This window comes from Limanda limanda, chromosome 5 (assembly GCF_963576545.1).
Source record: "Limanda limanda chromosome 5, fLimLim1.1, whole genome shotgun sequence".
Taxonomy (NCBI): Eukaryota; Metazoa; Chordata; class Actinopteri; order Pleuronectiformes; family Pleuronectidae; genus Limanda; species Limanda limanda.
The window spans coordinates 21,346,720-21,369,061 of record NC_083640.1 but is presented as its reverse complement, the minus strand read 5'-3'; the positions used below and the strand labels follow the sequence as shown (position 1 = coordinate 21,369,061).

The following is a 22,342-nucleotide window of genomic DNA, read 5'->3' as shown; positions in this document are numbered from 1 at the left end:
GGGCCAGGGAGCACTGTTGCATGGGTCTGTGTGTGTCTATGTGTGTGTGTGTGTGTGTGTGTATGTGTGTCTCTAAGTAGGAATTTGGGTGCAAGTGTGTGCTTTGGGTGGGGTATTTGAATATTGGGGGCATTAGGAGGGCAGAGGTGGGGGGGAAAGGAGAAGGAGGGGGACTGGTGGAAAGTGGAAAAGAATGATAACCATTTATCTTTCAAAACCAATAATTAGTACACTTGTACTACAAACCTTGTTGCAATACTGTATTAAATTACAGTCATGCCAATGAAGTCACAGTTATTGGAATTGTGAGGAGGAAAGAGCTGACATCAAGTGGACGGGAGGGGGGGGACATAACAGCTACCTTCAAAATTCCTCATCCTCTGCTGAAGCTCTGGCTATAGAAGTCCTGTCTGTGTATTTGATGACGCATTAGCGCCAAAAAAACAGATGTGATAAAAACAGACTGGAATCCCAATATGTGCCTCACTTCCCTGTTAGAAAAACAAATACCCGCAGGTCACTCGATGCTCGACAGCAACGAGGAAAGGGTGAAATAAACTCTGTAATCCCGGAAGGACGGCAAATGTAGTCAGAGGTTTTTTTCCCCCATTCAGTTTTATATCAATTCATTCGACGTGAAGAAACTTGAAGGAAACATTATTAATGACTAATGTTATTCGTCTGTGCCACAGAAGGCCTTTGAGGGGATTGAACGAGGTCACTGGCAGGCAGTCCTCAATGACTTCACAGAAAAAGCGAAAATCCTCCACCATCCAAAACACACACACACAAACACATGCACAGAGAACAAAATGGCAATATAGGATGGAAAACAACAGAAGCCACAGGAAGTTAGGATTGCAGATGTCCAGCGCCAAGTGTTGTAGAGCCTGAAGCCTCAGCTTGTAACCACAGCATTCTCACACTGAGGCATCAGCAACACAGGCCAATTATTAACCCACAGGATGTCCCCGTTCTCAGGTCCTTCCCATGCCGAGGCAGATGAGAGTGAAGCCACCTTCAGACACCGGGGTAGGATTCTCCTCTGTGGCTGCAGACAGGAAGAGAACCACTCGGGACGACCCACAGGGCTCTTCTGTTCACACACACACACACACACACACACACACACACACACACACACACACACACACACACACACACACATCCCTCTGTGTTGCTGTTAAGAAGACACCTTGTTATGCCGCCTTTGCTCATTGACACCGAGCAGAATAAGCCGGCACACTGATGCCTCTGTGTGTGTTATTAAAATAGCACGCCGGCGTTCCAAAGCCATGATGTGTAACGCGACAGCATCTGCGTCCTGTCCCACCAGCCCCACATGCCATCTTTGACTACCTCTGCTGCCGGGATTAAGCCGGAAAGAGAATACCCCCCTCTCCATTCTATGTGTGTAGCTTTTATACAGAACGGCAAGGCTGAAATAAAAAGCACAACATTCCCTCATTGAGCAACAGAGGCACAAGGGTCCAGAGAGAGGGGCACACGACAGGCCAGGGGTCTGAAATGTGACCCTGTGGTCCATGGGGAGGGCAGACACTCAGAGGTGAGGATCAGAGCCGAGTCTCAAGTTCTGTTCAGGAAACAAAACGTTTCCTGCGGTTGCACTCGCTTGGAGGCTACTCGGAGAACTTATTAAGCATAAAACAGCAGCTTAAGCAACAACAATCGGTTCCAGTCGGCACAAAACATGATCTACAGCTGCGGCACCGCAACATCTACAACAAAACCAAATCTAAGAATAGGCTTCTGAGAAACTTGCTAAGAGGAAGTTTGAAAGGCTAAATAAAATCCTTACCAGAATCAGACGGGGGTGGGTCGTCCTCTCCGTCCTCCTCGTTCAGGCAAAACATGAGCGAATCCTCATAGTCCTGAGTGAAGAGACAGAGGAAGGGACATTTCACCCAGCAGCAGGGATACCTCCACACTCAAACACGAGGGGAAACAAGTAAAAAAAAGGAACGGTGCATGCGTGTGTGAGAGAAAATTAATTAGTTAACCATCTGCATCGCATTAAACAGGACCTACTGGGTAACCAGAATCACGAGCACGCACCACACCTCCCAAACCATGAAATACACACTTGACGGTGCACAGTCAGCTATTGAGTGTGTGAGCAAGGTGCCAAATCCAACACCTCAACAATGAGAGTGGAACAATGTGGAGCATTGAGGGGCGGTCACTGCCTTGTTCTGCCCATGACCGCACTCTACCACCGGCTGGTGCAGGTGTTCGTGATGACGTGAAATTTGAAATGAGATATCCAGGAGTTTTTAAACAACACCTGTTGCTGCCAAATAGAACAATGAACAAGAATACTGGAGGGACAGGTCGCTTATGCCCATTTTTGACTCATGTCAGTCGATAAAGCTGTTTAAGAACAAGATCTATGGACATTTTACGACCATGAAATATATCATGGTCATTTTTCAGTCTGTAGCTTTCTGTGTATGTGATTTCATAATAATGATCTTTGATACAGATGTGGAAATTTGTGTTGTTGGTTAAAAATCACATACAATACAGGCAGCAATGATGAGGATGGTTCTAGTTGTTACTCTTTACGTCCGCCAAGAAGTTGTGTTTTCACGCCGGTCCACTTGTTTGTTTGTTTGTTTATACGCAACATAACACAGAAACAACTGCACGGATCTCCAACCTACAAATCTTGGTGAGGGTGTGGATCCACAAAGGTTACACTTCACCCTCTTTTCAGGGAACAACTCATGGATCTTGATGAAGACATATTTTGGAGACTGATCTGATCTATGAGGGTGAGCAATTTCTTGAAGCGTGATTGGATTCAATGACCCTGTTTGGCCGTGGTGGAGGTATGTGCTGGAGTTGGAATGTTCTTGGTTGCTGTGACAGCTCTACAGCGTCTTCCTGAGGACAGTTTTATTATCTCTTCACACAGGGGATGATCAGGATTAGACACAATCCGTAGGGATTTTTGTTTCAGCTGGGTTTTGTGTAAACATCCTTCTTGTTTTGACTCTTTCCCATTGACTTTACTGGTCATGTTTGTGATTAAACACAGCCCCCCATATCTAAACCACATGCATATATTCAAAGTTAATAGACTTCCAACAAGGCTTGTGTCCTTGGGTGAAATACGCACATTTTCTTCAACGGCAAAGTTCCCTTCGTTGAAATCTGGATACAGCGCTGAAAGCAGAAAATATACATTCAGTTATACAGCAGTCATTAAAACTTCAAAAGAGTCTCCAGTGAGTACAGGTGTTTGTCACTTTTTAATAATTATATTATTAATCTCAATTTTGTCTTCTTCTCATAACCTGGGGGGGGGGGGGTCTTTACCTTGTGGCCTTGATCTCATTTCTTTTAATTAAGCCAGCACGTGGATCCCAGTGTATGAACACATAAACAGCGACACATGGAAATTAGAGCTTGGGCAGCCTGGGGTAACGTAAAAACATAAAGGCAAAGGAAATGTAGGTGGGTGGTAGCAGCCCATAAAAATATATTTATCTGACAGATGTTTCAGTAACTCAGTGTGATGCCTTTAAAGACAGTCAATTATTTGTTTATGATTTTTTACTGTATTTTTGGGAGGATTAATTATGATTTTTTTTTTTTTTAAAGGGTGTCATCATCCTTATTATTTATTCATTTTGTGAAGATATTTGTTATCATTATTAATGCTGCTCGGTGGTTCTTTCTCTCTTCTCTTCTCCTTTCCTTTCCGAAGCCTTGCAGTGCTCCTAATAGCCCAGAGGGGGGCAGTCAAAGTCTATCAGTCCTGCAGCCTGACTGTCTCTGGCCTCATAAAACACCAGAGCAGAACCGTGCAGATTGCAACATGAAAGAGAAGAGTTAAAACTGAGCGGCTTAGTTTTAAATCCCACAAAGCAGGCAGATTAGGGAGAGTATGATACCGTTCTCTGAAGGATCATCCACCAGCTCTTCCTTCCCTAAGATGGTCTCCACCCGTTCTCTCCTTAGAGCTTTTATCTGAGGGAGGACAGGTGTTATTTTAAAAAGGTTGATCATGTAAACTAAAGAATATCAAGATAGAAAGACCGATATTGAATTACTTAATGATACATCTACTATCTTATTTGAGGCAAATCACTCTTGTCTTGCACGAGGTTCCTCGAGGTTTATTTCAGTGCTTGGTCATAATCAATAATGCTACTCTGTTTCAGAGACTCATGTAAACACGTCTTTTCAATCAGCGGCTAACACTGATCCACACGCTCACCTCCCGGAGGAAGTCCTGGTCTCTGAGCCGCTCTCTGAGCAGCAGGATGTCAGCGTGGCGACTCTCCTCTGTGCTCCACCTCAGGTTCTGTCGGACGGTCAGAGTCAGGTTCCCCGTGTCGTGGCAGAACCGCAGCAGGCGGGAGCGGTCGGCCCACACCTGGGACAGACCTGCGGGGGGCGTGGCCAGGGGGTTGGGTGGGCTGCGGCACAACAGCCGGATTAGTTTCATCACAAACATAAACAATCTCAGAGTGCAGTGTTTTTATCAGTAGAATCATGATGAGAACAGCTACGTGCATTTCTTAAAGGTACTGTCACTCATTGAGGATGAGGGCTGTCGGTTTTTTCAGGACAAGTACAGCTGTGCTTAAGATTTATGAATCCAGCTGGAGGCCGACTGACAAACCCAAATCATTCCTGAGTGTGACAGGTAATACTAGCAGGTGTTTGGCATTTTATGTGTTCATAAAATGGACTGCGACATTTACAGTCGCCGAAAAATCTGAAGAATGCAAGTTATCTGGGGTACGAGCTAACGTGGTAAAACTGGGTTGCGTTCCCTCGCTGCTGTTTGAGAAAGCTTTGCACTGATGATACAGCAGAAAAGTGAATGGTCTGTCAGTGTCTCTCTCTCAAGGGCCTTGTTGGAGCTGAGAACAGTACTGTGTGAGCAGCTCCAGGAGGTCCAGGTTGCCCGCGGCCTGTGCCAGCTGCAGCGGCGTGACGCCCTCTTCGTTCGGCAGACTGACGGCCATCAAACCCCCCGGCTGGCAGAGCAACAGCTCCGCGAGCCTGCAGAGACCCCAGCGTACGGCCAGGTGGAGGGGAGACTCCCTGGGACTGTGCTCTGGGAAGGAGGGGAGACATAGGATTAAAAAAAATAAGTGAGCGGTGGAACAACAGAGGGAAAAGAACACGCAAAAGAATCTCATAGTAATAACCACTTTCCATTCATCCATTCATTACCCGTCCCACTTATCCTCCAGAGGGTCATGGGGGGGGGGGGGCTGGAGCCAACCCACACTCTTATGACCACCTCCTCATGATAATTAACCCAAATGTCAATGATTGATTTCTTCTCTTGCGCAGCGCTGAATCCCTCTGCTCCACTGACCCACTTTTAGAGATAGTAAAAGCTTTTCAATAAAGTGGCGACAGTTTCTTATTTCTGTGTCTCCCTGCAGACGCAGACCTACAGGATCTGAATGCAGGTAACTGACCAGCATCAAATCAGCTGTAAAATGAACTGTTGTTCCTCGTTAAAATGCAACGTACATTTACTTAATCTTAAAATATTTCAATATCTTTAATTTGTCATGAGTGAAGGTTTTATTATTTAAAAGAGCTGAAGGAAATATGGTTATAATCTCCCTTCTGTTCCTGACTTTGGGTTGATTAATGGGCAGAAACGTGCATTTGTAGAACATTATGATGTCACAATGAAGACAACCTTTGACCTTGGATATAAAATGTCGTAATTTCACCCTTTGATCCTTGTAGACATTTGTGTGACACCATTAACGGATGAATTCTTGTTTTACAGACAAGAATGTGTTTTGTGCAGGAACTGTCACTTTGACCTTTGACCACCAAACTAATCGATCAGATCAAATCTGAAGAAATTCTCTCAGAGCATTACTGAGATGTTGGATTGACGAGCGGGGGACAGATGGACGGATCTCCTGGCAACATAATCCCTCTAGCCATGGCTGTGTGGAGGCATAAAACATATATAGAAGGGTCTAGTGCATTTCAGCCTGTGGGGAAGATAAACTAAATGGGGCAGAATCAAAAAAGAAGTTCTATGCAAAGCAGCTCCGTTCCCAGTTAGTGAAGTAGTAAAATACATAAAAATGTACAGCATCCAGGGGGGTCATGGTAAAAAATGGAATATGATATTTATGTTTTCATTAGGTTATAATCCCCTGAAACTAAGAAAGGAGCCTTTCAGGGAGAGGATCCTCTTCCAGAATTTCTACAGTAGCCCAGAGTGGACAAACCAAATCATTGGCTCAATTACCTGAAGGTTTTCCTACGAGACTGGAAGAGGAGGATGATACAACCTCACCACTAGATGCCACTAGATATTTTTCAAGACAACATAAGGTTACAGGCAGCATCTGTCATTCTTTGCACATCAACCTACCAACAACACTTATTTCCTTTTAAATACAAGTGCAAGAAACATTCTGAAAACATTCACTATTGTGGGGTCATTTGGTGACGGTCTCATCAACATGAATATGGCCTCATGAACAACAGGTGTAAAGTCTGTGATCCCAACCATATTAACCAAAAATGAAACAACTGACTTGACACCGTCCTTAATTTAAATCTCCAGCAAGATCTGACATTCAATCTGCCAGAGAGCTTTTTTAAATTATTATTATTATTTAGGGCCCGAGCACTGACAGACAGTGGATTTTACTATTGAAATCGTAAGGATTTTTTTTTTTTTTCAGGCAAATTAATTGGCTTTTTGAGGGCTTTAACATGCTCAAATTCTTACCAAAATTTGCAGAAAATAAGAAAAGTGGTGAAAATTTACTTTTAATTTTTTTTTTTTGAATTTAATTAATTATTTTATTTACCTCTTGCGCAGAAGTGGACTGCGCAGGATTCATTTAATTTAATTTACTTAATTTTTTGATTATTTAAAAAAAATATATTTTTATTTATTTATTTTTGTTTTTAAATTAACATAGTGTAAGAAATTAAAAGATGGTTGAAGTCCTGCCAAGTGTTGGGGTTGATTATCTTGCCAAAGACACTTCGGCATGCAGATAGGGAAGAGTGGGGGTTGAACCGCCAGCCTTCTTGTTGGAGAACGACCTCTCTACCCCCTTGGCCAATCCTATATTAACATTAGTGGTTGGATTACCTGTTTATATCCATGAAAAACTAAGCACAGGAAGAAGATGGAAAAATTATTGTGTGTGTGTGTGTCTGTGTCATTCTATGCTGCTTTTGATACACATTTCAGAGAAAACCATGTTTTTTTCTACTTTACTACATATACTTATTATTAATATATTATACATTCTCTAAGGCCAGTTCAGGCCAGACAGCCATATGTTTAACATCCCTGGTCTACACTGACTTCTGTCTTTTGTCCTGTTTGGCTTTGGATTACAGTTGAGGATATAACTTGTTAAATTATTATTGTAATAAAAGCTAAACTGGTGCAAGAAATACTTGAATTTACTTTTAAAAGGTTAAAGTTTTTCTTTATAATAAACAAACAGACAATTTGTCAAGTGATTTTCTGCTTTAAAACCCCATCAGGCCTTCTGAAGCTATGGAGACAGATTTCACAACAAAACACTTCAGCCTGACACTAGAGAGAACATAACAATTCCAAGCTCGGATGATTTTGTGAAAGTAATGAGTTTTACCAGTGCCTCAGAAATGCAGATCACACTGTAGAGAAGTGCTGACTTCTTAAAGGAAAGTTGGGGATTGATAATTCAGTCACATATACAGCATCAGCGACATAGTGATGTCATGAGCAGCGTTATCAAATTAACTGCAGACATTTAGAGGGAGACGCTGCGATGAAACAGACTGCCATAACTGTATTAACGCTAAATCTGGTTTGTTATTTATGAAGGGAGCCCTACACAAACACTGTCATGCAAACAGATGGTGGCATCTACTGGTGGTACACACACACACACACACACACACACACACACACACACACACACACACACACACACACACACACACACACACACACACACACACACACACACACACACACACACACACACACACACACACACGCACACACACACACACTTAGATTTATTGTGCTCTGCCTAGGACTACTTCCAGATGGAAATGCTCTATTAACCACATTACATGCCGCTTAATTGGCTTTGATGAATTCGACAGGAGCACACGTGACCATGTTCAGTTCCGAACCTCAGCCCAGTGAGCATGGAAAATGTAAATGACGGCGGAGAAAGTGGACGGAGGATGAATGAAGAAGCACAGAGTTGAAAAGTTCACTTTCTTTGGATTGAAGCGGCTCAAAGTTCCCAGCGAGAAGGATGGATGAAGGATGAAGTTATCAAACCTGTCCATCTTTTCACTTAGGATTTTTCTTTATGAATTCACATGAAAATGATAAATTATGTCCCTTCTTTACTCAAATCCTCTCTATTGAACCTTCTTCAACTGTTAACATGTACTGTGATGTGTCATTTATCCATTGTTGTTTGTGTAATACTCAAAAAAGAAAGTAGCATTTTTAAAAATAATATATTGACGTTATCACATAATAAAAAAAAACACATCGATAAGCTTCTGATCAACACATCTGTGCAGAAATGTCTTAGACTTAGGGGGAGATAAGATAACCCTGCGCTCACCGTCTCCACTGTGGCTCCCCAGTACATTCCAGTTCTGCGGGATATCCAGGTTGGCCACGGCCAGGGCAACGCGACGATCCACGGCCCAGCGAGAGCTCTCCTGGCCCACGTTGAAGAGGCTTCTCAGCTCCTTGTGATCTGAGGAACTCAGACAATGTGCGTGGATTACCAGGTGCTCCGCAAGGTCCTGGGAATAAAAGACGTTGGAAATAAGATGCAATTGGTGATAAGTGGTGCACAATGCAAAACCACAGCCATGAAAAAACTCGACTCTGCAACAAAGGTGAGATGATTTAACTTAATTAATTAATTCTATACCATTTAGTTCTTATAAAAGAAAAAAAGAAAGTAACCTGAATCAACTGCACCACCATTAAAATGTCACTGACTCCTTGGAGAAGGTAATGAACCCACACTACAAGCACTTTTTTTCACCAGATGTACACAACCTGGTGTGTAAACGTGTGCATCATATTTGTGTATCTTCCTCACCTGAGCATCATCTTGGATATACTCCAGTGAAGCTCCGCCCGCCCAGGTGAGGGGCGTGGTGTCAGAGCTCAGGTAGGCCTGGACAGAGACCGTCTCAGCCAGGTTGTGTCCTAAAGAGACAACAACACTTAACTCCATGCAGGTTTTATATTTCTTCGTGCAGGGGAAGGCACATACAGCCGTCTTTCTCTCTTAGATAAGGGTTTGCTTCCAACTGTCGTCTCATGCAACAAAATCCATTGCAGAGAAATGGTTGATTACGATTTGCATGGTTGAAGTTCCTGTTTCAAACTAGTGAAACTGAATGTAAGTGACCTGGGTGTAAAGAAAAAAACCTTTGTTGTCTCTTATAAACGAATGAACACAATAACACCAGACAACACAGCTAAAATACAAAACCACTAGCATGGCACTAAGTCTAACTGGAAAATATTCTCAGATTTTATTTTTGTATGTTAATAAAGGCATGTTCTCTTTTTGATGGAGAAGGGAAACTGGTTTTTGGAGTCCATCAGCCCCCATCTGTAGGAAGCACACTACCCTGCAGGACTGATGTGTGTGTCAGCCTACACAGACACTCAGTGATGTTGACATACTGTTTATGGCACTGCTTCCCTCCTGAGAGGAAGCAGATAAGATTCTGTGCAGCTCCAGACCTCAGCGCACAAACTGTCCATGTACTGTAAGTGTGTGTGTGTGTGTGTGTGTGTTAAGATTTAAATACTGATAGACTGCTCCCTGGGACACAACAGGCAGGAGAGGAAAACCTGGGACTGTCAGGGTGAGCAGTTTGAATTCTGAAGATATTTCTCTGAGGAAATTCCCATTCTTGGATGTTAAACATGCAAAAAAAAGATAAAAGGGAAATAGAAAATCCATCCATCCATTCTCTTCTACTTATCTGAGGAGACAACATACAGGGATAGCACAGTTCACACAGACATATGTACGTACCAGGCACTATAAAGTAGAGCATGACGTCACTCTGAGCTCTGGCGACATGGACCAGTGTGGATCCTTCCAGAACAATGTAGACCTCTGCATCCAGCGGCACCGGATCTAAACCCTCCAGCAGCGCAAACACTTTGGCCTGGCCCTGAGACGCAGAGAGGTGAGAGAGGTCGAGATGCAAAATAAAAGAAAGGCGACGCTAGAGAGCACAAGGTATTTCTATTCCTAAAGATGCAGGCTTGTTTTAGAGCAGGACTCTAGTCGGATGCAGTGTTCTACATTTCTGTAAAGTACACCAAATCCCCTGAGAGCATTCCTCTTGAGGGTATAATAAAACATTACCCCTCAATAAAAACAGGAATGTCTTAGTGTCTATTGTAAAGACCTGCCCTGATCCCAACAGGCCAGAACGCTTTAGACTTCTGATCGGAGGCAAGAGATGGTGAACCAGGGCAGAACAGTCGCACACATGTGAAGCCTGATTGGTTTCTTTTAAAAAACCTTTAGTGCGTATTGAGAAGTTCACGCTCAGTCGTTCTTGGTCATTGATTTAGTATCGTTTGAAGTTCAGACACGAGAGACAATATTCAAACTGAGCTTCGATACTGAAACCAGATCTTTTTATACACTTTAAGAATAATAGGACAATGCACCCAAATAGCCGTACACAAACTTTGCCTCTATTAAGTGATCCACAACTGGCACAATGTGTGTCTGATTCTGGATCTATTAGAACTGAATATGATATATCGAAGATTATCAAATGTAATCAGACATTCCTTCCATGTTTTTAGTATCGACATTTTCAATATACTTTATTTATACTAGTTGTACTGAGACATTTTTTATCCTATGAGTACAGCTGAGTTATTGGCAACTACACAAATTAAGGACATTTTTATTTACTATAGAGCCCGACTGATATTATATTTTGGGGGCAGATATTTATACTGATAGTAGGAAGAAGAAAATTAACAATACCAATATAAGGGTCGTTTTTTATCATCAATAACAAGAAATTAAATAAAATCACAAACACATATATAGAACTTGACTTAAGAAAATAAACATATTTTTAAGTAAAATGTGAACACAAATGCACAACTTTTCTGCATTGTTAGCTATTTCATTTTTTTTGTATCTGAGCATCTCGGCAAACTTTAACATACATGTATGTCCGTGAAAGCCTCTATGTGACATATGGATACATTTGAGTGATATTAGTTTGACAAACATGACACGGTAGTTTAAAAACAACCTTTTCAATATGACAACCAAGCAAGCATGTCAAATAAAAGCTGACAGCAGTTCAAGATGTACTTTCCCCTTAAAATTCAGTGTCAAGCCAACAGAGCAACAGGAGGCGGTGAGAGAACTGGTTGTTCCCCGAGATCCTGTCCTTATTAGGATTTTGGAACCTTGATGAAAACACAACTTAAAATATCTGAAGCACTAATAATTTGTTTCCCGCTCTCTCGAGGACAGAGGTATTAGTTTCAGCCCCCCGGAATAATAAACATCCTGCCGGGCCTCCAGCTCAGCCACCTCTCTCGTCCTACAGTGGCCTCGATAGCGATGCAGCCGCGAGACCACGGTGTGTGGGTTATTCTGGGAAACATATCAAACCACTGACGAGTGAAGGGGTGTGGGACGCAGGTTGCAGTGAAACCCGCACAGCAGAAACGTAAATAGTGAGGCTTAGTTCCAAATGCAGCAAACATGCCAGATTAGTGTTGGGTGGGATGAGGGTGTTTCCAATCAGCCTCTCACTCTCTCGCCATTTTCTTGAGAGAGTCCACATTAGTCTTACATCAGCCCCACAGCTGACCCGATTTTTCACGCCATAACTCTCTCTTTACTTCTCTCACTGTCTCAGATAGAGACGCTGGGAGTAATTCCTTCTCTTCGTCTCACATAATCCTGCTTTCAGGTTGACTCATCATTTCTTTATCCCTAGGCGTTCATTCTTTTCCAATATATCGACTCTTATGTTTGCCCAAAAACCTTTATTTTACAGAATAAACAATGCAGAAAAGATGTGCATACATGTCTTGATTCAAGGTATATGTATGAGGTTGTTTTTTATTTTTTTGTATTTTATTTTTTTTGTATTTATAGCTACCTCAAGTAACGTTAAAGGTTAACTTTGACATAAGGGTTTGACACTGACATCTTAGGATTCACACTTGACATTTTTTTGTTTTTTAGTGAAATATCTTGACCACCATTGCACCGGCAGGTCTGTTTATAATTCACCAGTAAAATATCTCAACATCTGTGAATAGACTAGCACAATACAGACCATTATGTGAAGATATATAAAATATGTACCTTTGTATACAGTCAGTGGTGCAGACAGTCAAGGTTCCCAGAATAAATGTATCCTAATGACACCATTCATTAAAATGTAATGAATAATAACAACTGGTAACTTTCTTTCTGCAGCAAGTTTTAGGTCAATGTCAGTGTCCGATGTTTTGTTTTCTTGACCAAATACTTGAAAAACTATAGATGTTCATATTAAATTTAAAGCTGTACATTATGTTTAGTGCCATTGAGCTAATGTTAGCTTGCTTAAAGGCTAATTTAATGAACATGGTAAACAGTGCCTGAAAAATATCAGTATTGTAGCACGTTGTCCTTGTGAGCATCTTGTTGGCATTTTGCTCCAAACCTCTCGGAGGCTGTAACCTTCCTCTGTTCAGTGTTGCAATCTGTCCTCTGCATGTAAATCTGAATTATTGCATGAACCCATTCATTTATTCACTCGTTCATTTGTGGGGCTCCACAGAAAACAAGTTTCTGAGCGGCAGGTGTTTAATTGCATGTATAAGTGGATATGGTGCATCAACATTAAACGTTTGGTAAGATTACCTAACAATTTACGAAAGGAAAACAGCCTGAAAAACATGTCAAAGGAGTATCGACTGAACACAGCGTGAGCAGTGCTTTGATCTTCAGAGGAGCATTAGTTCACATTGTTAAGATCCCAAACAAAGAATATTTGACTGCAGTCCTCCCTTGTTTAACTACGGCTTAACCTCACAGACAACAGATCCTTCAAAGCTTTAACACGACCACAAACATCACAAATCAAACGCATGGTAAATTCAAGTTCCTTTCCAGCTCTGACTAAGTTAAACACAAATAAAAAACATCACTGTGAATGAATCACGGAGTTACTGATTTGCTAGTCATATACAGAAGTGCCCCGCTGCTATTGTCACTGTTGTGCTGATGGATCAGGTTATTTCCCCCCCCCAGAGAAACTATGATTCAGTGCTCAAATAATCCAACAGCAAAACCCACAAATGTTTCATTCAAAGACCAATAAACTCAATGTTTGATCATCAAGGAAAACATCAGTGTGCTTTCATCGCAGCGCCCTCGTCAACCCCGGTGTCAAATCTGATCTCTCCGTTATATAATCGTACACGCAGAAACTTCAGGGAATTCATCTACAGAAAACATTTGTATCCTTTCAAATATTGGATGTTATGATGTTGGATTTTTAGATTCAAATGCGCAAAATCTCTCCCATAGACTTTTGGTTTGTATAAATGAAGCTGCCGATCTCTCACCACTTTCCAAACCTGATTTGCAGAGATTTCAGAGGCGTAAGTAACTAACTCTTGAGATTAACTGGAGACGCTGGTGTCAAACCTGACTGCAAACTGGAGCACATACTCACATACAAAGGCACTTTCCTCCTGCTCAGCTCCATCTGCACAGCAGCTGCAGGTGGACAAATGAGAAATATCAAAAACACTCAAACTCAACTCACACGTGTGTAGCCACAGGATCCTCATTTCTTCCCAGGTCACTTTGGTTATTCGGCCTGGTCCTCTGATCCCCAAGAGATTATCAAAATGTATCTGTGCCAGGCCTAGCCAGAGGTCGTCCGACAAGGCACGATAATCCTTTGATCCCAAGTATGTGAATAATGATTTTAATGATGACACTTTCTGCCGTGGTGCGTAAAGACGGTGGCAGATCACCAAATGTGCATGTGTGTGGGGTCCATGCAGGTATTACTCATGTTGTGGGGACCAATACATCTGTTCGATGTCACATTATCGAGACTTGACTGTAATACGAGACCAAAAATCAAGTCCCCATGAGATTGATCATTTAATTTCAAGGTGAAAACGTGTTTTAAGTTTAGATTTAGACAAGTTTCTATGGTTACTATTAAAGTCTCCAGGGACTGATGGAGACATGACTGTGTGTGTGTGTGTGTGTGTGTGTGTGTGTGTGTGTGTGTGTGTGTGTGTGTGTGTGTGTGTGTGTGTGTGTGTGTGTGTGTGTGTGTGTGTGTGTGTGTGTGTGTGTGTGTGTGTGTGTGTGTGTGTGTGTGTGTGTGTGTGTGTGTGTGAAATCGATTGAATTCATTGGTGCAGGGTTCAGATCTGTTCTTCATCAGTGGTCACTTTCTAAACTGAACTCAGCAGCAAGGTCTTATGCAAACAACTAAAAAACTCTTCCCTATAAATGATCCCATTGTCTTTTTACATGTATTATATATATATATATATATATATATATATATATATATATATATATATATATATATATCCATATATATCCATATCCATATATGTATATACACACATCTAACATAAACATTACAGTGAGTAAAGGTAAAAAAAAAAAGAACAGGACTTTTTATGTCTGGATTATTTTGAGTCTTTTAGATCATGCATATTAAATTAAGTTTATTGTTGACCTCTTTGGCTACATAATGAATGAGACTCTATTTGTATCATGTATGATTAAGGGGTTGACAGTCACAGGGAAACATTCAGGTTGTACAAAGTGAGTAGCAGCAGGTAGAGAAGCTTTCATTCTGTGGATGTACTCACCCCCACGACAGGCTCACACTCTGGCGGAGGAAACGTGACAGTCCGCGGTGACCACAGCCTCTAACTGGGACTCACGCCTCCCAGTGCGGCCGCTGGAGCCACAGGTGGAGAAATGACGCAGGGTCTGATCCGCAGCTGCATCCAAGGAGAACATCCTCCCCTCGGTGTCTGTCTGGCTCCAGTCGATGCTCGGTCTTCCGTCTGCTCACACGCAAATTCCTCCCTGTATAAACCAACGTGTTTCCTTGCGGTTACAGCGACCTCTAACGAGCGAGGCAGTCATTGGAAGAGTAATGATCCCTTCAAGTGCCCCTGTTAAATATTTATATGCAGAATATAAACACTTGATGGTTTTATAACAGACTGTAATGTACTGGAAGAGATGAGACTGGTTCTAAGATCATTAAGTAAATGGTTTCCTGGTTTTAGTCCATGTTTTACTCTCTTATACTCTGTATTTTTATATATATATTAATGATCAGTTGTTGATAATTTGCAGCATTTTACTTTTCCTCCATTAATGCTTTTCACGCCCTTTATGAGGCTGCTGGGATCAATAACCCATTCTCTATGGAAGCTGTTGTATATACAGATAATTAAAATATAGTAAAACAGTTAAATATTCACTGCACAAAGAAATGAAGGCAACACGGACTCATCACAGTAGAACTCCAGGTCAGGTTAACTTCAGGGAGTTCAATCTTTCCATGTAGGAAGCTCCAGTGATTGGGAATCAGTTTTACCTGCTTTGGTGCAACAGGTGCAACCATCTGTTGGTGGTTTGAACAACTCGAGACCTATTTCTATGATCTTGCTTTTAATCCTCTTATTTTTTTAAACACTAATGTCTTTAATCTATTCTCATACCTTTTGCTAGTTTTATGGGTTTTTACTTTATTGTATGCAGTCTTTGTTTTATTGCTAACATGTTCTTATTGACTTATTTCATGACTGTTTTTAATTGTAAAACACTGAGCTGCATTTTATGTATAGAAGGTGCTGTATAAATAAAAATGTAAGATGACAGCTGGACCAGGCCGTATGAGGGAATCAACCCAGCAGCAGGACCAGTATCTGCTGCTTTGTGTGATGAGGAACAGGACTGCCAGAGACCTACAAAATGACCTCTAGAGGGCTCTGAACTGTGTGTGATTTAAGTGTCCCCTTCATTTTTGAGCAGTGTATAAAATATCTCCAGACAATTTTATTATTAATTAAGACTTAATGATGCTCTTGATTGTGTTTAAAAGTTCACTGTTCTAAATAATTCATCAAATACCTGTAAACGTTGCATGTTTCAGTGGAAATAATCAGTGGAATTTTAACAAAGTGAGCCGAGACAATTGTTCAACACAATTCTGATTGTCATTTTCACTATTACAAAGATTTATTTTGATCTGCTTATAAAACATTTGTCAACACCAAATATTAGGAAAACGCAAAGCAGACACACAGTCAAATCTTTCAAACACACAAGTGTGTATACATATACACACACACACACATACATCCACACGCATTTACAATGGAAAGTGTAATTACGAGACTTCCAATAACAGCAACACTTTGCTTTAAATCCATGTTTCTCATACGGCAAATGCATGTTCTTTGTCGTCTGTTGTGTTGTCAGTCACACCGAGTTAAAACACCAGAGTGAGACCGTGGGTTGTTTCAGTTTCTTAAAACCTGTATGAAAATGTTACTGTTTGATGACATGTAGCCTGACACGTCCTTTTGTGTTGGACAGTTCAAAAAGATGTTTTAGGGTTAACCCAGTCTAAAGCAGTTTCTCTCGCCTAGCTCCAGGTCTCAGGTGGCCGGGAGCTGTGTTCCTGCTTCTCCCTGAGCCAGACCATTAGACCTGCTGACGGCAGAGCAGGGCACTTGCTTCCTTGGGAGGGAGGAGGCGAACATTGTGTCCAACATGCCCAGCACCTCCAGCAGTTCCTGCTGGTAGTCAATCTCCCTCTCCAGCAGGTCCTGCAGACGAAGCAGCTGTCGGTCCACGACTGGCGACTGACCGATTACTGACTGATAGATGTCCAAGATAATCTCCGCCGTCGTTACAAGCACAGGAGCAAATCTGGGGTCAACCAAGTTCCTGCAGAAGAAGCAGAAAAAGTTTAAGTATTAGAAAATGTGTTAACGGCTTGATCTACAATTGCAAGCTAAAACATTTCAGTGCATCTTACCCGACGAGGAAGTTGAGCAGTTGAGAGAGACCCTGTTCGTCCCTTCCTGCCAGAGCGTTCTTCAGCGTTCCTCTTCGATCCAGCTCCTTTATTACAGCGACCGTGACCTCTGGTTTTCTGAATCTTACCCACGTCTATAAATAAAATTGAATTATTCTCATAAATAGTGAAATGTTGTTCAGCTTCCATATCCAGGGCAGCCACTCATTCCTACGACAAAGCACCAGGACAGTTACTGCTTTATATTGCAAATGAAAAACAACATTCTAAACTAATGTTATAAATAAATGAAATGTACCTCCAGAGCTGTATCCAAAGCCTGAGATACATTAAATTTCTTGAGCTGCTTGTCGTATTTGGCCAAATGCTGTTTCACTGGCTTACTGACGAGATAATCATCCTAGAGAAAGATGGAGAAGGAGAAATTAATCAACAATGGTTGTAAAGAAAATTTGTTCACAAGCCTCAAGTATAAATCCACCAGTGTGTAGAAATAGAGGCCTCAGTAATGATGAGACAGTTTGACCTTGTCCTTACGGGTCACTCAGTGCATCTCTTGTGGAAAAACCTGGAAAGAGCTAGTGCATGTTACTGAATGTAAACGTACCTGTTTAGGGACATAGTTCTTCCCCTTCACAAAAAAACGATACGACGGTCGTCGCCTCTGTTGAATGACTTCTTTAGACTCTTCAGGATTCTTTCTGTGTTTCATACTCAGAATACCGTTGGTCATACCCACGACAATGGACTCATCATCAGGCTGAGAAGACAGAAGACATTCATAGTTTTACTGTAAATTTTACTCTTTTTAGCCATTTCTTTGAGGCCAAACAAAGTCAATTTAATACTGTGATCCATGTTAGAATGCATTATTGGCCAGAAATTTATTTTTTATGAGAGTTTTTCTAACAAATCTGAGACTGATTTTACAAAAAGGAAACAAGAAAGCACAAAGTAGAAAAGTTCCTCATCAGATCATGATCTGAGGTTGGACATTGTGTTCTTGTAACCCTGCACCCTCACACCAACACCACGGGGAGAGGTCAACGGTTTCATCTCCTTTGGATCTTAATCTCTGGCAATACTGGATATTTCTGTTGGCTACAGCAGAGGTGAAGTCTGTTACATGTACGGCCCTGAACACAAATAAAATTAGACAAATCTCAAACCAGTTTCATCTTCCATGTAGAAACCTTTATGAGTCGGTGACAGTTACGCAGGTTGTCAGAATTCTTGAGATCATCACAAGATTCAGACGATGGATCACTCAAGATATCATCATTCAACAAGTCCTTCACACTACGCTCCAGATCAGACACAATATAATTAAATAATGTTTATGCTGATACCGAGACATAAATGCAAACTGTAGACATTTTAAACCGTCAGGGACCAGTTCTAATGCATTATCGGACAGCAATTTACTTTTTATGAGAGTTTTTCTAACAAATTTGCGACTGTGATTTTACAAAAAGAAACACGAAAGCACAAAGTAGAAAAGTGCCTCATCAGGTCACGATCCGAGGTTGTACATTGTGTTCTCGTAACCCTGCACCCTCATACCAACACCACGAGGAGAGGATCTACGGTTTCATCTCCTTTCGATCTAAATCTCTGGCAATACTGGATATTTCTGTTGGCTGCAGCAGAAATTGGATCTATCGCTTTGCACTCAGAGAGCTGGTCTCAGATAGCAGCTTCCTCTGAGACAGGCACCTCAAATACAAGCATCTGCCTGTATTGTATTTATTCACCTATCAGACTGCACGTTTCTACATTTAATTCATCTTTAAACATGGAAACTCATAATGATCAAAGGGTTGAATGTAATTTCTTACAGCTAAAGCCAGACTGAGGATGGAGGCAGCATAGTCAAAGTTGTGAACCACTTTATAGTTGGTTGTGCTGTACACCTTCACGTGCCTGAAAGACAAACAGAGGTTCTGCATTAGACCAGATGCATATAAAATCACTGATGAAGTAAGTCTGGAACTGCTATGAGAGTGATTTCCCAGTCCCATACCTGTCCAGAGAACCCGACAGGAGTCTCTGTCCATTGCTGCTGAGGCACAAACAGGTGACAGTTTTGTGATGATTCTTCAGGGAGACAAGAGGCTGACCTCCTTTTAGAAGGTCCCAGATTTTCACATAGCGTCCGCCTGAAGAGTGACAGGAAGAATTTCATCAAACATCCTGATTGAAAATTAGTAAATATAATGTAGTAGCGTATGGGCCTGAAAACAGGATGGTACGTTAACTGGATGCAGTGAACATGAAGATTATAGTGCTGAATACCTGCAGAGACGAGGAGACCCTCAGAGGGATAAAGAAGGAGACTCTCCACTGGATGGCCGTGGTCCATGGTCATCACACTCTTCTCCACTCTGGCATCAAATACTTTCAGTGTGTGGTCGTATGATCCTTGGATAAAAAGAATAATTAAGTCTCACGTAACAACAAATGTTTGAACAACAAACATCCTGTGGCATGTAGTGCTAAATAAAAGTGTTGGTAGATTCTGGTTGAACCTGTTAAGTCACTTTGATCTAAAAGACGATGACATCCATCACATTGTGGATCTATTCAAATGCTACTGGATAACTCCAGGATGAACCAAATGGGATGCAAATAAATGCTATAACTTTACTTCCTCATTTTCCTCGCATCATTTTAAAAATAGATTCCTTCTCACCAGTAAGGAATCTATTCCTTTCGCAGGTTGTCAGAATTCTTGAGATCATCATAAGATTCAGACGATGGATCACTCAAGATATCATCATTCAACAACTCCTTCACACTATGCTCCAGATCAGACATACTAATGAAATAATGTATATGCTGATACTGACACATATGCAAACTGTAGACATTTTAAACCATCAGGGACCAGTTATACATTTTGATTGAAAAAATCCATTGTATTATGCAGTAGATATTAGGCTATAACTAATCAGACTGTTAAGTCACTTTGATCTAAAAGACGATGACATCCATCACATTGTGGATCCATTCAAATGCTACTGGATAACTCCAGGAAGAACCTAATGTGATGCAAATAAATGCAATAACTTTACTTCCTTATTTTCCTCGCATAATTTTAAAAATAGATTCCTTCTCACCAGTAATGAAGAGATCTCTGTTGAGCTTGCTGGTGACTCCACAGCGGATGTAGTCTGTGTGTTCTTGGTAGGTGTTGAGCTCTGTGGTGTTCGGCATGTCCCACAGTCGACAGGTGTAGTCGTCAGACCCCGTGAGGATCTGGTAACGGTCTGAGGTGAAGTCTGTTACATGTACGGCCCTGAACACAAATAAAATGAGACAAATCTCAAACCAGTTTCATCTTCATGTAAAAACCTTCATGAGACAGTGACAGTTTCGCATGTTGTCAGAATTCTTGAGATCATCACAAGATTCAGACGATGGATCACTCAAGATATCATCATTCAACAACTCCAGATCAGACACAATATAATGAAATAATGTTTATGCTAAACTGTCGGGGACCAGTTATACATTTTAATTGAAAATGTAAAAAAATCCATTGTATTATGCAGTAGAAATTAGGCTATAACTAATCAGACTGACACATTGAGTACTTACTTTGTGTGCCCTTTAAACATCCTGAGTGCCACCTTGCCACTAACGTCAAACAGCCGGACCACAGAGTCCTCACATCCCGCCACGAGTAGCTGACCGTCGGCCCTGAACCTCCCACAGTAAGCTGTGTCTTTAAACCGTGTGTACGTCTTCACAGGTTCCTGGGAGAACGCCCCATAAATGTGGATCTGTAGAGAAAATAGAGTAGAAATGAAAATAAATCTACGGCTGATTAAGGGCTGACTGCAAACCAATATGAAGTGAATATTGACTGAACTGTAAACAAAACTTCATACAAGGAAAACCAACATACTCTTGTGAACGCTGTCACAGCAAAGTTGTGAGGCGCCACGGGGGAGACGTCTATGTTTGTGATCGCTCCAAATTCTTTTATCTGGACCGGAGTCTGTGGGAGGAGAAAACAATGGCGCCAAGTTAAGATGGAGAAACAAATCTGAAGAACTCTGCACATTTTAAACCCCCGGAACCAACAATAACGGAGACTCACCTTGTAGTTTTTCCAGTAGAGTGTGTCTTGTGTGACTTTCTCCCCAAGTTTGGGATAGACTTGGACTTTCGTAGGTTTAAATGACGCCATTTCTGTGCTGATCGGGAAACACTGTCTGTAAATACACAGAAAATAAAAACATTTGGACATTATTAATGCAAATATTGGACATCTGGGATAGTTAACCACGAATCTACCGTTGAGACGTCTCATAAAGTTAGGAACAGGACAAAATTACAACTAGAGGTATTAAACTATAAAGGCCAATATTTATTCAAAGGGGAATACACGTGGTGACGTGGTTGTTGTGGGGATGAACTGTTTAGCCAATATTAGCTTGAACACGTGAAGAAAACTCAACAACATCATAACTCAAAGTGAACGAGTGCAGTTGGTGAAAGCTAAGCTAACAAGCTCACCGTTTCGAGGTAATTTAATATTTCATTCAAGTTGAACATTTGGCATAAAACACCATTAACACATACAAAGTGTGTGTGTAGGCTTCTTGGTGTTTTTAAAACGACTCGTAAGGAAACTAGTGTGAAAACAAAAAGAGCTCACGAGACTGAAGGAAACGGACGCAACGTGTTCAGTGCAGCACAACTCCGTTAGCTAGCTTTAGCCGGTTAGCATCTTCTATTAAAACCTGATTTTGACTATTCTCACCTTAAACCGAGAACCAACCAGGAGTGGAAACTTGTTCCCTTGAGTAAGAGGTGATGAAATTAGAAGAAACCTAAACTGAAAGTGGATCTAAACGAACAGTTGCTCATTTTAACGAATGGTCACGTTGCCTCTCGGTGCACAGGAGGACGCCATGACACTTGGGACGTCACTACCGCGGATGTATACCTTTTCACAATAATTTTTTTTTATAACTTTCAAAAATAATATTATCATCATCATAACGTAGTATATTTACTTTCATAAAACATAAGTTAATGTTCCTTATTATTTTAAACTACAATTATGGTGTTATTCTATCGGGAAAAAGACAGACGTTTACCGAGTTCACTTCTTTAAATCAATTTTAGACAGTATAACATTGTTTGGTGTTATTTGGCATCTTCCAAAACATGACAGTCTGTATATAACAACAGAGAACAACTGGATAAA

At 41.2% G+C, this 22,342-nt stretch overlaps 2 protein-coding genes across 6 annotated transcripts in view; both read right to left on the bottom strand.

Annotated features, from left to right (window-relative positions):
* LOC133001911 (rho guanine nucleotide exchange factor 28-like) overlaps positions 1 to 15,093 on the bottom strand; it is a 38,907-nt gene extending 23,814 nt beyond the window's left edge. For all 5 annotated transcript variants that reach the window (XM_061071621.1, XM_061071622.1, XM_061071624.1 and 2 more), the window contains exons 1-10: positions 14,930 to 15,093; positions 13,759 to 13,802; positions 10,071 to 10,212; positions 9,117 to 9,226; positions 8,625 to 8,811; positions 4,912 to 5,095; positions 4,247 to 4,448; positions 3,921 to 3,996; positions 3,143 to 3,189; positions 1,820 to 1,892 (exon numbers count right to left, since the gene is read on the bottom strand). In XM_061071621.1, the coding sequence (XP_060927604.1) occupies positions 1,820 to 1,892; positions 3,143 to 3,189; positions 3,921 to 3,996; positions 4,247 to 4,448; positions 4,912 to 5,095; positions 8,625 to 8,811; positions 9,117 to 9,226; positions 10,071 to 10,212; positions 13,759 to 13,791 (1,054 nt within the window). In that variant the 5' untranslated portion in view covers positions 13,792 to 13,802; positions 14,930 to 15,093. The remainder of the gene's footprint in view (positions 1 to 1,819; positions 1,893 to 3,142; positions 3,190 to 3,920; positions 3,997 to 4,246; positions 4,449 to 4,911; positions 5,096 to 8,624; positions 8,812 to 9,116; positions 9,227 to 10,070; positions 10,213 to 13,758; positions 13,803 to 14,929) is intronic.
* Positions 15,094 to 16,291: 1,198 nt separating this feature from the next.
* Positions 16,292 to 22,029, bottom strand: utp15 (UTP15 small subunit processome component). The gene is made up of 12 exons (XM_061071489.1): positions 21,893 to 22,029; positions 21,227 to 21,341; positions 21,032 to 21,124; positions 20,722 to 20,906; positions 20,241 to 20,419; positions 19,417 to 19,542; positions 19,145 to 19,280; positions 18,960 to 19,044; positions 17,729 to 17,881; positions 17,420 to 17,521; positions 17,122 to 17,255; positions 16,292 to 17,030 (listed from the first exon to the last, which is right to left on the bottom strand). The coding sequence occupies exons 2-12, from the start codon at positions 21,314 to 21,316 to the stop codon at positions 16,739 to 16,741; spliced, it is 1,575 nt and encodes a 524-aa protein (XP_060927472.1). The 5' UTR covers positions 21,317 to 21,341; positions 21,893 to 22,029; the 3' UTR covers positions 16,292 to 16,738.
* Between the last annotated feature and the right edge of the window lie 313 nt (positions 22,030 to 22,342).

Excerpts from the sequence above, each read along its gene's own strand:
- utp15 (XM_061071489.1), bottom strand. The coding sequence starts at position 21,316 with ATGGCGTCATTTAAACCTACGAAAGTCCAAGTCTATCCCAAACTTGGG. Across the intron at positions 21,125-21,226 it reads TCTACTGGAAAAACTACAAG|ACTCCGGTCCAGATAAAAGA; the intron begins GTGAGTCTCCGT and ends CTCCTCCCACAG. Across the intron at positions 17,882-18,959 it reads TCCTCAGTCTGGCTTTAGCT|CCTGATGATGAGTCCATTGT; the intron begins GTAAGAAATTAC and ends CTGTCTTCTCAG.